Source organism: Arvicanthis niloticus, chromosome 26, assembly GCF_011762505.2.
Source record: "Arvicanthis niloticus isolate mArvNil1 chromosome 26, mArvNil1.pat.X, whole genome shotgun sequence".
Taxonomy (NCBI): domain Eukaryota; kingdom Metazoa; phylum Chordata; class Mammalia; order Rodentia; family Muridae; genus Arvicanthis; species Arvicanthis niloticus.
In genome coordinates this window covers 31,547,778-31,565,114 of record NC_133434.1, presented here as the reverse complement: position 1 = coordinate 31,565,114, position 17,337 = coordinate 31,547,778, and the positions used below count along the sequence as shown (strand labels likewise).

General features: G+C 42.8%; 1 protein-coding gene across 5 annotated transcripts in view; it reads right to left on the bottom strand.

The window, feature by feature from the left end:
- Window positions 1-17,337, bottom strand: part of Bbs4 (Bardet-Biedl syndrome 4) — a 30,909-nt gene that overhangs the window by 11,320 nt on the left and 2,252 nt on the right. For 3 of the 5 annotated variants that reach the window (XM_076925501.1, XM_076925500.1, XM_076925503.1), the window contains exons 2-7: window positions 11,866-11,917; window positions 10,444-10,523; window positions 8,834-8,897; window positions 7,650-7,761; window positions 6,652-6,724; window positions 1,049-1,102 (exon numbers count right to left, since the gene is read on the bottom strand). In XM_076925501.1, coding sequence (XP_076781616.1) covers window positions 1,049-1,102; window positions 6,652-6,724; window positions 7,650-7,761; window positions 8,834-8,897; window positions 10,444-10,523; window positions 11,866-11,917 — 435 coding nt within the window. Of the gene's footprint in view, window positions 1-1,048; window positions 1,103-6,651; window positions 6,725-7,649; window positions 7,762-8,833; window positions 8,898-10,443; window positions 10,524-11,865; window positions 11,918-17,337 lie in introns of those variants that run through there. The other 2 variants (XM_076925502.1, XM_076925504.1) reach the window with 2 other exon arrangements.

Genomic DNA, 17,337 nt, shown 5'->3' with positions numbered 1-17,337 from the left:
CTAGTTATCTGTTTCTTAATTTGAGCACCAAAGTAAGTTAAAACACGCTTTGTCTAATAGCAAAGTCTTATTTAGAGCACAGAGTTTGTTCAACGTAAAAATTCACATCAAAAAAAAAAAGTTTCGCCAAGTGGTGGTGGCGCACGCCTTTAATCCCAGCACTTGGGAGGCAGAGGCAGGCGGATTTCTGAGTTCGAGGCTAGCCTGGTCTACAGAGTGAGTTCCAGGACAGCCAGGGCTACACAGAGAAACCCTGTCTCGAAAAACTAAAAAAAATAAAAAATAAAAAATAAAAAAAAGTTTCTTCATAAAAATTCAACCCATTTAAATTCATTTTCACTGGCTTTAAAAGCAAAAATGAAGGCCAGATGTGGTAGTTTACCCCTTTAATCCAAGCACTCCAGAGGCAGAGGCAGAGGCAGAGGCAGAGGCAGAGGCAGAGGCAGAGGCAGAGGCAGGTAGATCTCTGAGTTAGCGGCCAGCCTGGTCTCAGAGTGAGTTCTGGGACAACCAGAGCTACACAGAGAAACCCTGTCTCAAAAAACCAAACCAAACCAACATAACAAAAATCAGTTGTTGTCAAAGCATAAGATGGTTCTAAGAACATGGACACCTTAAGGGGTGTGTGTGTGTGTTTCTTTGAAACAGCGTCTCACTAGCTCTAGGCTGGTCTCAAACTCAGATCCTTTGCCCTTAGCCTCTTGGTTAGTGAAATTACAGCAGTATGCCCCAGTGACTTGTGAAGGTCTATGTTGGTAAGTGTCTTTCTGGACATTCACTTCTATACTAAACTGTTTTAACAGGAGGTAGAGGGAAAGGAGAGAGAAGGCAACTGGACTCCCACTGTACAATTCCTCCACTTCTTTTTTTACAAAAGTTGGGAAAAAATGAGTGATGACAAGCATTAACATGGCAATAACTTATAAGGCAATTGTTACTCCCGAAGCGCTTCAGATAGTAGAGCTATACACAATGGCCAGTGGCTCTTCTGTGACAACTGAACCACAGTGAATTCCAGTCAACCACCATCACCATTTCTATGAATTACCTTGTTGAACTGCTTTAGGTAGGTGTAGCACACTCCCAGGTTGTGGCAGATCTCCTACGTGCAAACGAAAGCAGAGCAGTTAGGTGTGAGTCCACTGTCAGCAAGGGAGCACAGCAGCCTACAGACTGGGGCTGTTCAGCACGGTGTGCCCAGTGAAACATGCATTACACTCAAGGCTTTTTGTGCTCATAAATACTTGTGATTCTACCCAAAAAGGTTTCTAAGTGTATTTTTTAAACTAAACTTATAAAGTGTATGTCTGGTGTGGTGACTCAGCAGTTCAGAGCCCTGGCTACTCTTGCAGGAAGTCTGAATCGCAGCACCCACAGAGCAGCTCACAGCCTATCTCCAACTCCAGTTTCACAGTATCTCATAGCCTCCAAGTACCAGGCAGAGACGAGGCGCACAGATATTCATGTAAATAAAGACACCCAGACACATTTTTTAAAAAATTCTAAAATGTGGGCTGGAGAGATGGCTCAGTGGTTAAGAACACTGACTGCTCTTCCAAAGGTCCTGAGTTCAATTCCCAGCAACCACATGGTGGCTCACAACCATCTGTAATGGGATTGGATGCCCTTTGAAGACAGCTACAGTGTACCCATCATAGACATAAAATAGATAAATAAAATCTTTTTTAAAAATTTATAAAATGGAGCCGGGCGGTGGTGGCGCACGCCTTTAATCCCAGCACTTGGGAGGCAGAGGCAGGTGGATTTCTGAGTTCGAGGCTAGCCTGGTCTACAGAGTGAGTTCTAGGACAGCCAGGGCTATACAGAGAAACCCTGTCTCAAAAAAAAAAAAATTTATAAAATGCAAAAGAACAGACAGGCCTCTTCCCAGATCTAAGCAGTTCTCTGTGGTCGTGCTCGTATCCCCTGACAGTTTCCTTTCACAGCAGCCTAGGATCCAAACACTGTATCCTTTTCTAAGGAAAACTCCCTATAGCCCCTGCTGAGCAGACAGCAAGCTGGGAGGGAGCTCCACTATTAAGGAATCCTGTCTCCATACTTCTGGGTACCTGGGCCTTTTCTGTAAGAATCTGGAACTGGAAGGAGCTCTGGGCAGTAGACAAGCACCACCTTCCCTAGATGTGACTTGGGGACCAGTGGTGCCACTTGAAGCTACTGTGATAAGTATGTATCCCTGATGCTAATCTTGTTGAAATCCATAGCAGAGGTCAGAGGACAAACTCTCTCTTCTTTTTAAAGTTCCTTCCTATGGCTCTTCTACACCAGAATCAGAACAACCTCTCGCAGGCTAAAAAGCTCTAATACTATATAAATACATTTAATAACTTCAAAGTAAATAAATAGTCCTTCACAAAAAAAAATTGCTAACCTCTGACCTGCAGAAAAGAAAGATGAATCAAAAATCCACAGTAACTACCTTGGCTGCTGAAAACTTTCTAATTCTAGTTCACTGTAAGACTAACATGTATCTTCTGGCATAAGTGTTGTGAAACCTCTGGAATTCCTTTGTAATAAGTCTGACTTCAGCAGCTTTAGAAAAGAAACCAGGAGTAAGGACGGTGTTCCTGGAAGTCAAGAGGGCCAAGCACCTGTAAATGGTAGAGAGGTAGCCCTGTCTCAGGAGCAGACCACAGAGGTCAGAGACAACTAGTTTAATGTGTTCCACAGCTCCTTAAACAACAAAACAATCGGTGATAGAACACGTTATACAGTAGGCTCCGTGCCTGTTGTTTTCATATATATTACTTTAATTCTCTAAGAAATTTGCATCATTGGTATAATTTTTCCAGTTTTATAGGAAGCCAAAGCTCAGAGAAGTTAGTTTACCTAACACAGAAGTGCCAGTGCTGAGATGCTCTTTCTTCTTTCTTTAGTTTTGTATCCTAACCTAACAACTCACAGCACAGGAAGTATGCAAGGGAAACAGAATGAGCTGGCATTAATCCATTTCTCATGAGATAGGAGTATCCAGGGACATCCTGCCAAGGCAGCAGACACTGCAGAAAGATCTCAGGCTATGGATGGCAGTCCTGGACTGCAGCTACAATCTATTCTCTTCTTCCTCAAGGTGTGCCTGTCAACACGTCATTCCATCCAAAGCCTCAGATTTCTCATTTGTCATTAGTGGAAACTCTCCCTGCTTAAAGTTGTTTGAGAAATCAAGACAATGGCATGCAAGGTTGTTATCTCCTTGTTAGAACCAGATGGTGAACTATCAAGATGTGTACAAGAAAGCAGAGATAAGAGGTTTGCTATAGACGTTTATCAGGTTCATCACACAGACAGCATCTGGCTGCTCACTGTTCTCAGTGAGAATAATACCAAGCTCTTTTGGCTACATGGAGAAGCGGGCACGCTTCCCCTCCCCTTTGCCCAGCCCTCCTGACTCATCTGCCTCCTGCCTGCTTTCCTGTTCTGCCCTTCTTGGACTTTATCCTCCATTCACTGCAGACTGTCTCAACCAGTCTCCTGGTTTCAGTTACTCACTTTGTGTTTCTGATGCTAACATGTTCATATACAGCCTAGAACATAGTGATTCTATATCCAACTATGCATTGTAGAGATGTCATACTACCAGAACCTAAAACTTATGTGCAAATTCTTCTGAAAGACAAGAAGTTAGAAAGTAAATGAGTGCCGGGCAGTGGTGGCGCACGCTTGTAATCCTAGCACTTGGGAGGCAGAGGCAGGCGGATTTCTGAGTTCGAGGCCAGCCTGGTCTACAAAGTGAGTTCCAGGACAGCCAGGACTACACAGAGAAACCCTGTCTTGAAAAAAAAAAAACAAACAAACAAAAAACAAAACAAAAACAAAAAAAAAAGAAAGTAAATGAGTGTGTATTTACTGGTGCTCATACACGCAGGGCTATACCCAGGGTCTTCCTGAGCTGCTTCCACCTCTAGTCTAACTATAAGTGTAGTTTTACCTTGGCTTCTAATGATTCAGCTCAGCTCTTGGGAGGAGGGATCAGGAATCCAAGGCTATCATCTGACACACAGTTAATTCAAGGCCAGCATGGGCTAAATGTGACCCTGTCTACAAAGACAAGGGGGATGATGACAGTAAGATGACTCAGTAGGTAAAAGCACCAACCCTGGTGGCCTACAGACACAGAGCACCAACTCTTGCAAGCTGTTCTCTGACCTGTCCACTTACTGTATGCACTGGTTTGAAAAGGAATGGCCCATAGACTTATGCCTTTGAGTGCTTAGCCTCTAGGGAGTGGCACTATTAGGAGGTGTGGCCAAATTGGAGGAAGTGTGTCACTGTGAGGCCAGGCTTTGGAGTCTCATATGCTTGTTATGCCCAGTTCGGCTCAGTCTCCTGCTGCTTGCGGATCAAGATGTACAACTCTCAGCGCCTTCTCCAGCACCATGTCTGCCTGCCACCATACTTCTCACCATAATGCTAACAGACTAAACCTCTGAAAGTGTAAGCCAGCTCCAATAAAATGTTTTCCTTTATAAGAGATGCTATGGCCATGGTGTCTGTTTACAGCAACAGAAACCCTAACTAAGACATCATAGCTTGTGTGTCCTCACATATATACATACACATCTAGCACATATACAAAACAGATACATGGTGATAAAAAAGTTAAAGTTAATAACCTCAGAGGGGGTGAAAATCTGAGATTGAAGTATACTTAAAAAATGATAATGCTGGGAAGACAGGTCACTGGGTACAGGGACTTGTGGCCAAGTCCAATGACCGGAGTCCAATCCCTGGGAGCCACATGATGGAGGGAGAGAACAAGCTCTCACAGGCTGTCCCCATTCCCACCCCATATACACTATAAGTGAAATGTTATTAAACTTTTAACATAGTGCCCTAAGGACTCCAAGGAAAACCCATGTTATTTCTCTACTATAATCAGTGGCATAGGAAGGACTCTACAAGATCACCCAACTGTATAAAAACGAACTAAAAGGAAAGCAGAAAGAGAAAAGTAACTGTGGAGACATCCAGAACTAAGACTGAGACACAGAAAGGGCACTATACAAGAAGGGGTAAAATTAAGGGAAGAAGAGCCAGGATGGTGGCTCACACCTTTAGTCTCAGTACTCAGGAGGCAGAGCCTGGCAGATCTCTGTAAGTTTAAGGCTAATTTGATCTATATAATGAATTCCAGGACAGATAGGGTTACATAGTGAGACCCTGTCTCAAATAAACAATAAAATAACACCAATAACAAAAATGAGGGAGCGAGGGAGAAGAGGGGAGGAGGGACGGAGGGAAGAAGACAAAGTACTTAGAAATCAGAATACAAGTACTGAAATTAAGGGACTGGATAAGCCATCAGAATATATACAACTAGAAGCAAGAATCTCTGATCTCAGAGATAAGGCTGAGCAAATGTCTTTAGATGTAAGGAATGAAATAACAGAAATAAGAGGCAAGTTAAAAGCCACAAAGCTGCTGTGTCTGACAGCAAGTGACAGGAGTGTAGCAGATAGAGCTGCTCGTCTCCGGAGACCCACTTCTCTTTCCCTTCACTACAGAGCCCTACTCCAGTTAAGAATGGTTCCAGAGCCGAGCAGTGGTGGCGCACACCTTTGATCCCAGCACTTGGGAGGCAGAGGCAGGCGGATTTCTGAGTTCAAGGCCAGCCTGGTCTACAGAGTGAGTTCCAGGACAGCCAGGGCTACACAGAGAAACCCTGTCTCGAAAAACAAACAAAAAGAAAAAAGAAAAAAAGAATGGTTCCAGATTAAAATGGTACTTTCCAGCCTTCTTTCAGAGGCTATGGCTGATGAGACACAGCACAGGTTCTTTTGGAGCTTGCTCTTCCTTGTTTCTTTGAGCTCCTTTCAAAGAATTAATACTTCTGAGCTGCATCAGGCACCATTTAACTAACCATGAGTAAGTCTCAACCCTGAAATTCTAGGATCAAATGAATGTCAAAATCCATGATGTGGGTCCACAGAGGAAAAACCTTTAACTTGTAAAAACAATGTTTAGTCTGATTTTGTGTTATACTTACACATAATCCCCAATTTACACAAATACATGATGAAAACAGGGGGATAAGGGAGGTGACTATGACCAAACTATGACAATGTCACAGTGAAACACAGTTTTATACAATTAATATATACTAATAAGAAAAGGAAGACAATGAAGGGAAAATATACAAAAGAGTCACTTAAAGTCTTCATAACCCAAAGAAAGGCAAAAGAAACAGCTGACTGACTGCCAAGCAGAGAGAGAAAAATATGCAAAGTACATATGAAGACATCTCCTGCTGATGCTTCAAACTCCAAAGGTACCAACCAGACCTCTAAAGCTCTGGGAAACGACACAGTATAATCACAGCTAGAATCACACCAGTACAAAGCTGTCAGTAACATTAATAGCTGCAGACTATACACCAAATCTACAAGCTATGCAGACATTCCATGCTGAGGACAGAATCGAAGACAGTAAACACTAGCCACGCACTACACAGGCAGAGGCAGTGGTAGGGCAAGTCTTTGGTCAGCACTACTAAGGCAGAGGCAGGCGCTCTGGGTTTGAGGCCAGCCAGCTCTACATAATCCATTTTGGGCCAGCCAGGGCTACACAAATTGAGACCTTATTATTATTTATTTTAAATGACTTGATAAGAAAGCAATGATGTCTCTTGCTTACCCAGTCTTTCTGGTTAAGTTTAGCCGCTTCATTATATACTTCAGTGGCGGCTTTATGTTTTCCCAGAAGAAATCTGTGAAGATACATTTTCTATAATTACTTCTTCCAACTTCATTATTTTTGGTTTGTTTCTGAGGCAGGTTCTTGTGTAACTCAGGCTAGCCAGGGTGACACTGAGCTGATCCTCATGCCTCCAGCTCCAAGGACCAGGATTATAGGTGTGCACTGCCACACTCCACTAACCTAAACTCCTGGAGGATTCCCTCTACAAATTCACATTTTACACATATTTCAGAGCTAAAAATTGTAGGAGCTTCTTTCAAAAAGTTGAGCTGGTTGTATGAGAAAGGCAAGGCGCACCACTGTGCCCCAAAAGCAGGAGCTCTTGAGGCAGGGCTTGTGTCAGCATTGTTCTAAGGCCTTATTATCATCACACACCAATGTTGGTGGCATTCTTCTGTAACTGCTTCCTGTAATGTTTTATAAAAGTAGACAAAACAACGAAGGTCAAATGATAGCCAGTAAGGATGAGCCTCCACCATTTCCCAACCTCCCCAGGAAGGGCCTAGCCTTTTCCTCCTGAGCCCACGTTTCTCTCCTTGATCATGAATTTAAAGAGAACTGACTTCTATATGAAAATGATACCAGCATGAAAGGCAGTGGAGGGAGGAACATGGAGATGACACTGCATGGAACACTAGCGGGTAAAACAGTTTATGAAGACTTCAGAAGAATTTCCATTTAGGGATCTGCAGGCCAATCGCTCACACTACCACCGATTACTGTATGTCAAATATTTCATCCAACTAGGAGGTCCCAGTTCCTCGATACTCGCTGACTCCCAGAGTAATCCATGCTCCTCAAGATGCAGCCCATCATACTTATTACTCACTGTCCTACGAATCAAGCATCTGGCTGCTATAGCAACAAGCTCTCCCCAAAATGCACTTCAAGAGACAGCATTTTATGTGGTCTTCTGTGACTGCTCCAGTACTCACAAAGATCTGGCCACCTGCTTGAGATTATCAGCACACTGAGGGCTGAGAACAGCACACGTCTGAAAGAGTTCTAGGGATTCTTGGATATTTCCTTCCAGGCGGAAAATCAGTGCTGCCAAATAATAGAAAAATACAGAAAATAAGCTGTATTCTTAGAAGTAGAGGCTGGCATCAGAAAAACTAGAGGAGGAGGAGGAGGAGGAGGAGGAGCAGCTAAGATTAGAGAAAGCCTCTGGATAACTCTGTAATCCAATGGGTAGAAGCCAACAAAGTGTTCATAAGGGAGAGCCTGTAGCAAGCTAACTTAGACCTACCCATTCTGCTTCCAGCATCTATAACCAGAAAACTGGTCTTTTGCAGATCACAGAAATTCTTTATAAGAATATATTTTGAAGGGCTAGAGGTGGCTCTATTTGTTAAAAGCATTTACTGCTCTTATAGGTGACTGGGGTTCAATTCCCAGAATACACATGGTGGCTCACAACCACTTTTTTTTTTTTTTTTTTAATGCATATAAGTGCTCTGTCTACACACATCAGAAGAGGGTATCAGATCCCATTACAGACAGTTTGTGAGCCACCATGTGGGTGCTGGGAATTGAACTCGGGATCTCTGAAAGAACAGTCAATGGTCTTAAGCACTGAGCCATCTCTCCAGCCCCTCACAACTAGTTTTAACTCTAGTTCTATGGGATCCAGTCATCTCTACTGGCCTCCACAGGCACCAGGCATGTACATGTTGCACAGACATACATCCAGGCAAACACACATACATGTAAAATAATTTTAAAATATATTAAGCCAGGCAGTGGTGGCACACACCTTTAATCCTAGCACTTGGGAGGCAGAGGTAGGCAGATTTCTGAGTTCAAGGCCAGCCTGGTCTACCGAGTGAATTCTAGGACAGCCAAGGCAATACAGAGAAACCCTGTCTCGAAAAACCAAAAAAATAAACAAAAACAACAACAACAACAAAACATGTTTGCCCAATGTCAAGCACTGGCCTCCAGATGTGTGTACAATACACACACAGAAATGTGTTCAAATGTCAAAGGATAGTGAATAAGACTTCTCTGAGTCACTATTTGAATTTAAGTCTTCCCTAAATTGTTTGGGTTTTTTCTGTTTTCTAGGAACCTAGGCTAGATATATTTTCCCAGTAAGGAAATAAACAATATGTCTTACCTTGGACATAGATAGCATATTCACATAGCCCCTGAGTCTCCTGAAGCTGCTCTTTGATCACAGCCTAAAAGAGAAGAACACCTGAGTAGGGTTAAGTGTTAACAGTAAGCAGTAGAGGCAGACAAGGGACACACATAAGACACCTAGGACACAGACAGTGACTAACAATGTGGTTTCATCAGGATTTTTGTTTTCATCTCAACTCTTACAATCACTTATTTCAGAATGACATTAGCAGTCTAAGGGCTCTCAGGGTATTTTTGTATGTTCATCCCTCATTTAGAATACTTTTAGGGTCGGGCATGGGGCACAGGCCTTAAATCCCAGCACTCGGGCAGAGGCAGGTGGATCTGTGTGGTCTGAGGCTGGCCTGGTCTCAGATGGAGTTCCAGGCCAACACAGAGAAGCCCTATTTTGTAAAAGAAAAACAAAACCTTTAGCACTTGCTGCTCTTCCAAAGGACCCAGTCTGATTACCAGCTTCTGCATAGCAGCTTACGACTGTACAGACAGTAGTTGTGGAACTCTGTAACTCCAGTCCCAAGTCCCTCGAGCAATACTCGCATGTGCTACATGGACATACATGTAGGCAAAACACCCATACACATAAACTTTAAAATTTCTGAATAAGTTTTATATTTTTGCATTATTAAAAAAATAAGCCCTGCACTCTGGTATGTGCCTACAATCTCAGCGCTCAGGAGGTGGGGACAAGAGGATCAAGAAATCAAGGTCATCTACTACTACCTATTGAGTTTGAGGCTAGCCTGGGCTACATGAAACTCTGTTTCAAACAAAACCAAAAAAAAAAAAAACAAAACAAAAAACAAAAAACAAAACAAACAAACAAAAAAAAAACCAACAAATATGAGATAACAACTACATAACCCTAAAGTCTAAACCACTGTCTTGACCAGACTTGGAGGCACACACCTTTAATCCCAACACTCAGAAGGCAGAGGCAGGTGCATCTGTGAGTTTGGCCTGGTCTACTTAGCAAGTTCAAGCCCAACCAAGGATACAGAGGAAAACTTTATCTCAAAAAATTAAATTCAAAATAAACTACTATCTAGTCCATAACAGAAAATTTTTCTCAACCCTTATTTAAAATCTAACTAGGCATGCTAATAAAACAGAAGAAAACTTTCGAGCACCATGACAGACGCTAGTGGTTCTCAGGATAGAGCAAGTCACACAGGCTCTTTGCTGTGACAGGCTCTAGGCTGTGTGACTAGGCCCAGGTATGGTAGCTCACAAGGCAGCATCTGGAGCTATCTCAGAGAATTAAGAAAGGCTTCCCAAACCGAAAAGCTTCAAACTGTGTGTTGGCAAAGGGTGGAAGAAGAGCAGAGGGAAATAAGAGGGTCAGAGAGAGGACGGAGTGTCACACTTAAGGGTTTGCGTACAATGAGGAAAATCCCTCCAGTAAGCAGGACGGAACCTGGTCCTGTTTGCTATACAGAAACACACTGAAGAGAGACAATATTAAAGTCAAGGTTGGCAGATAAACTTTTGTTTAAATTAAAATAATGACGTTTAAAGCAAGAAGCTATTAGCTGACAGTGTCTGCCCAGCCTGCCCTTCACTCTCCCTGTTGCCGCAGTCTCTCACCTTGCATGCTTCATACTCCTTCCGGATATAGTGGAGATGAATCAGCCAGTTCTGTTTCTCCACAATCGGGAACTCTGGAGCTACAGAGCATATTTGGCAAAACAAACAACAGTCGGTGTTAAAATTTCTCCTTTAGCATAGGCCTCATGTCTAAACCAACCACAAGCAATTACAGTAGTGCATCAAATTCTTCATGGAATTTGGAAATGTATGGGAATATCTTGTTTTCTTAATTTTATTAGTTTATTTTGTGGCTCTTCATGCGTGGGTACACTTGTACTACAGCATAGACAGAGGACAATTTTGAAGAAGTTGGCTCTCTCCTTCCACCACGTGGGTCCTAGGGATTGACTCAGGATCAGCAGACCCCCCCTCCACATACATTTTTAAAAAGTTTTGAAACAAGTAAAAGAGGAAGCTGGAGATGTAGCTCAGGAGCGTGCCTGGCATGTGCACGGTCTTAGGTTTAACCCCTAACACCACAAACAAGCCAACTCAGACAAACAGCTCTGCAGATGGCAGAACTAATGCCTGTTTTGTTAGCAATATTCAGGTTTTCTCTACAATCTGATGAGGAGGAGCACATCCCATCCAAAACCCTTGGAAAACGCTCCAATATAGCCATGACCTGAGGTCGGTCCTCCTAAAATGTTACAGGTTAGCAGATGGAGGATTCTTGTTCCTCTAAGTCAACAGTGCATCACCTCTATGAAACCAAAAATGTAGCACTTCACAGCCAGGTCTTCAGAAGGCGTCCAAGCATGCAACATCCATAATCCCAGTAACTGGGAACTAAAGTATGGAAAGTGTCCCAAATCAACAGCCCAGGCTTAGGCTTATACAATGAGTTCAGGCCCATCTTAGAGACATACAGGGGATGTTTCCCTCAGGAAACACACAAAGCAAGGCCCTATCTTAAGACAAATTTTTAAATAAAAAGTCAATGCAACACTTAATATATAAATAAAATTAGTGGAGGTATGATTTGTATAAGAATGTAATGTTTATAACACAAATAGAAATTAGTGAATACTGACATAATAACCAAAAACTATTTAAATACATTACAGGCCAATAAAATATAATTGGATAAAATAAAAACTGGTCATTATATAAGAGCTGGAACATGGGGTGGAAAGATGGGTCAGAGTTAAGAGCACTGACTTCTCTTCCAGAGGTCCTGAGTTCAATTCCCAGCAACCACATGGTGGCTCACAACCTCTGTAATGGGATCCAGTATCCTCTTCTAGTGTGTCTGAAGACAGTGATAGTGTACTCACATGCATAAAATGAATAAATCTTTAAAGAAAAAAGAGTTGGATGATTACTGCTTTTCCTAACATACTTTACAAAGCTCCAGTATGTATGAAACAAAGAAACACACACAGACACACATACATTAAAATGAAATTAAATACAGACCTTTTTTTGGCCTGGGTTTTTGAGATTCAATAGATGCAGGAACCTGAGTTTTCTGAAATGAAAGAGGTCACCTGTGTTAAAGCAGCCCCATGCATTGCTAATTGAAAGTACATTCAATGATCAGTAACTCACCAGCCATAACATGAACAGACATATAAAGAGGCATTCTGAATATGACTTATATCCCACACTATTCTTTAGCTAGCCAACTTGCTCATAGTGTATAATGCATAGTATATGCTTATTTATAATATACCAAAATTACAAAGTACAACATACACTCATATTAATATACTAAATTATTAAATACCTCATACAGTATATTTAATGTTCTACTTCTTAGCAGCCAAATCAGAAAATTTTTTTAACATTTGTATGTGTGTGTGTACATGCATATGTATGTACACAGGAAACATCATTCAAGAATCTTTTCTCCCCTTCTGCAGTTAGTCCCTGAGGACCTAACTCTTGTCAGTCTTGGTAGCAAGCCCTTTTATCTGCTAAGCCATATCACAGACCGTGATCTCTGTTGATAAAATGAAGGCAGACAGCTCAGGCAGTAAAGAACCTATGGCACAAGCATGAAGACCCAAGTCGCAGTAACCAAGGAAAAGCTGAGTACAGCATGTGTGTAATCTCAGCACTGGGGAAATAAGAGACAAGCAGACCGAGGCGCTCATCACCACCCGCCTAGAGAATCATTAGGTGCAGTGAGAGACCCTGGCTAAAAACATAAGGTGAAGAGCAATTGAGGAAGATGCTAGAGACGAAGATACTGTGCTAACACAACACTGTGACTTATTAGAATCATCTTCAAGTGGATTGTTCTCTTACCAGTTCCCTAATTTTATACATCATATACCACAGTAAGGGCCAGCTGTGGTGGCACATGCCATTAATCTTAGTACCTAGGAAGGTAGAGGCAAGAGGATATCAGAGTTGGAGAATAGCCTGATCTATGTAGGACAGCCATTGCTATACAGTGAGACCCTGTCTCAAAACAAAAACAACAGCAAGACTATTTATATGCCTAAGGAGGAAATACTGGCTGCAATTTTTTTCAGAAGCACTAACGGGAACTTTTTAAAAGATTTATTATTTTACGCATATGAATGTTTTGCCTGCATGTATGTACACCAAGTGTATGCCTGATGCCCACAGATGTCAGAGGAGGAGTCAGATCTCCCAGAACTAGAGTCCTGGGTGTTTGTGAGCCATCATGGGAGCACTGAGAATGCAACCTGGATCCTCTGCAAGAGCAACAAATGACTGCAACTACTGAGCCATCTCTCCAGCTGCAAACCAAAAAGTTTAATTTTAAAGGGTATACCTCAGGCTGGCCTAAAACTCATGATCCTCCAACCTCTGCCTCTTCAACATATACAACAGTATGCACCTGAATAACTGGCAAAAGAAACTCCACACACAGCTGTACCTTAAGGAAAGGTACCAAGCCAAGCATGGCAATGCATGTCTACAAGCCCATCACTTAGGAGGCTGAGAGAGGATGAGATCCAGTTTGAGGCTAACCAAGGATGGATAGAGGCACACCCTGTTTCACAAAACAAAACAACAGGAGCTGGAGATGGCTTGGCTGTCAAGAGTACTGAGCAGTCTTACAGAGGACCCAGGTTCAATTCCTAGTACCCATGTGGTGGCTCACAACAGTCTGTAGTTCCAGTTCCAGGGGAACCAGTGCCCTCTTCTGGCCTCTGTGGGCATCAGGCATGCAAATTGTGCACTTAAACATATTCGGATAAAACATCCATACATGTGATCTTTTGTAAAAAATTAAAAACAAAATTATAACAACAAAAAGAAGTACTGCAGGCTGGAGAAATGGCTCAGCAGTTAGGAGCACTGACTGCTCTTCCAGAGGTCCTGAGTTCAATTCCCAGCAACCACATGGTTGGTTGATAGAAGGAATTAGACATCTGCTTCCCCAGCAGGTAGTGCCACACTGTCCCCAGCATTACTGGGCATGGCAGCCTCAGTGCAGAGTTTCATTGCAGCTGCAGCACTCTGCTCCTTCCTTCTCGCCTCTGCCCTCCGACCTTTGCTCACTTGTCTTTCTCCCATCTCTTCCCTTGCACTCCTCCTCAAAAGCACTGCCTGCACAGGAGTCCCCGCACAGATCTGCCTGGGCTCCTGTCTGCTCTGCCACCCACTGGAAGTGTCTGGTTACTGTCCCAGTGATTGAGTCCTCTGCTCCACTGCCAAGCTCTACCCTGACACATCTCAGTAAATGCCACACACAGTCACCTCTACCTGTCCTCCTTAGAATTGTGGTCAGACCCACCTCACCTAATGCTTGCTGGGCATATGTGTCAAAAGAAGCAAACATTTTCTCCTTCAGAATTTCACAGGATGCTATTACAAATTCAAAATGTGCCATTAGGTGAGCCTGCTGTCAGAATGGCAGTATTCCCTGTTTAAGAAGAAAAATTAGGAGGTCACCTGTTTTCAGTCCTCTATCTCACCCTGTATCCCCCTCCTGCCTCCCACCCTAAATAAAAACAAGAAACACTTAAAAAAAAAAAAAAAAAAAAAAGAAGTACTGCAATAGGAAAAAGAAATTGCACACTAAGTAATTCCCACTGAGACCCAGCCCTAGCACAAGAAACTCTAAAGGGCTGGGGTGTCTGCCTGGCATGTATGAGACCCGAGTTTAATTCCCAGCACCACAAATGACAACAACAACAACAGTAATAATAAACAGGCAAGTGTAGACGACTCAGAATTTCAATTTTATAGACACCTACATTTCTAAAGAAATTACATTAAGAAACAAGAAAACAATTGGAATGAAGCAATGAATTGAGCAAATGAAATTGTAAAACCATGTAAGGATTGTCAACATCAGAATACAAAAAGAAAAGTGTAGCTCATGGTATTGCCAAGACAGCAGCACAAAACTAAAACAATGGAGTCAATAGGTAGACGGCAATGGGGAGTAAAGCCTCTGATGCCATGTGGCCACTTCCTCCTGGAGGAGGGAAGGAGGTTAGTGAGGTTCAGGGAGCTGAAGAGAGTTCCCATGAAACTCAAAAGCTTCAGGATGCAGACACATAAGGTCATGAAAGTAGTAAACAGGTGCTGTGGAGACAGTCTGGTGGGACTCACTGAAAGCTGTGTGGGAATGCAGGCTTGAAGAGCAATGCCCAGTGCTCCAAAGGGGTTTTCAGTGATGTGGCTGCCTTTAAGTCACCTACGGTCTCATAAGTAACTCCACATAAACTCAGTACTCACCAAACTAGTCAGGGGAAATAATCTTTGGTTTGTTATTAGTGCCCTACCTAAGGTGTACAAATGTTTGTATCTTCCCAAAAAAGTACACAATATAACTGGTACCCTCACAGGAACCAACAGAACCAAAGATGAGTGGGGAGGAATGGTTGCATGGTCCCTCTGATGATAACGAAGGAGACATGTTAATTGAGGCTGACTTGAGGATGGAGGACTAATCCTGACATGGCTATCTTTCCCTAGACAGTATGGCACAGTGTGCCTCCTTACTGTACTGGTAGTTGCATGCACTCTGCAATGGATGATAAGGCATCTGATCAAGGCTTGCCATCTAAGGCTGAAGTGTCCTTAGGGAGAAATCCCAGAATGGGGTATAGTATACACAGTACAGAAAATGGGGTGGCAGGCTTCCTTAATAAATGGTGACCACCAAGTGTGTATGAAGATAACTCCAACCCTGATGTGCTAGAAAATACAGTGCAGTCTCTGAAAGTATCAGCTATTGCAGACTTTACTGTGGGCAATAAGACATGCAGCTGAGGCTCAGCTGTCTGCCCTAAAGAACCTGCCCAAGTAAGAAAAAGCCATAGGTGCTGTCTTCTGCAGCAGCCTCTGATCTAGTGAGAAAAGGGCAGAATGAGATGGAGAGGCTACCTGCTGTGTCGTACAGCTGACAGGGGACAATGGAAAGCATACAAGTCAGATCTGAAGAGCTCTTTCTAAGACCCAAGAACTTAGAACCCATTGGAAGGAAGAACACAGAAGTGAGAAGATGCCCCTCAGGTCTGACCTTCAAGACAGAGGAAGGGAAAAGTCCATGATTCAGTGTGCAATCAGAGACCTCAATAATGGCCCCAAATAGCAAACTGTGATAGTCAGAGACTGTTCTGAGTCTGAACTCTTGGACTAGGGGAAGACTTTGAAATGGGGAATGAAAAGCCTCTTAGCCTAACTTCTGAGACTATAGACATGGAAGTGGGTGTGATCGGTCCAAGTGGAATGTAATCAGAAAAACTGAGTAACTACCTGTGGTATGGCGCCCACAGACTCATGTGTTTGAATGCTTGGCCTACAGGGAGTGGCACTATTAGGAGGTGTGGCCTTATTGGAGTAGGTATGACCTTGTAGGAGAAGGTGTGTCACTGTAGAGGAAGCCTTCAGGTCTCCTAGGTTTAAGCTAGGTTCAGTGTGGCACAGTCTCCTGCTGCCTAGGGTCTAGATGTACAATTCTCGGTTCACTTCCAATGTCAGGCCAGCCTGTACACTACAATGCTTCAGCCAGCCCAATAAAATGTTTTCCTTTGTAAGAGTTGCCTTGGTCATGGTGTCTGCTCACAGCTTAGACACTACCCATCCTCCCTTGAGCCAAAAGATTCATAATCCAAGTCAATATAAGGGAAATCAAAGCCTCTGATGAACAGGCTCACACAAGTCATTAGGAACAGTTGATTATCATAGGCTGAAGCCCTGGAAGACAACAGAGGGACAGACTTACTAAGGGTTAGGCATGAGAAAGGCGGAGTTTGATGCCCAGTATACTGGTCCTTAAAGCTGTATAAGATGGCTCAGAAGATAAAGTCTAATGACTTGGGTTCAATCCTCAGGATCCATATGGTAGAAGGTCCTCTGATCTCCACTACTGTGCTACTTCACATATGTGAAAGTATGCAAACACATACATACATACATACACACACACACACACACACACACACACACACACACACACACACAGAGACTAACCTTGTTTTTAACTTCTGCAGTCTTGCTTCTGGCTAATTGTTCTTGTTAACTGAAGTATGACAACTCAAAATTTGGTTTTTGTACTTAAAACCTCATCCTGAGAAAGGCTCATGGCTACACTGGGATTCTGAACACCCAGTGTGGTCGCCTGTCAACCAGCTAATAGACTCTCTATTGCCTTAAGTCCGTGTCTGAGCAGTCTTCTCTGGTGAATACCCCACAACAATGGTGCCAGAATCTTGAACCTAGTAACATTAATCAGATCAGTTTATCTTTTAGCTTATGCATTGAGATTCCTCCTCTGTACTAAGTTTTCTGCTGATATCACTCTGCAAATAAACTGGCAAACAACAGAGAGCCCTACAAGAAACAACACTGCATTACAAAATGGTCAACCAGAGGCAACTAATTTGTCTGTTTTCCATGGTGTTTTTCAAAAGACAATATAAAAAAACTAAAATCATTCTGTTAGTTCAGGATAGG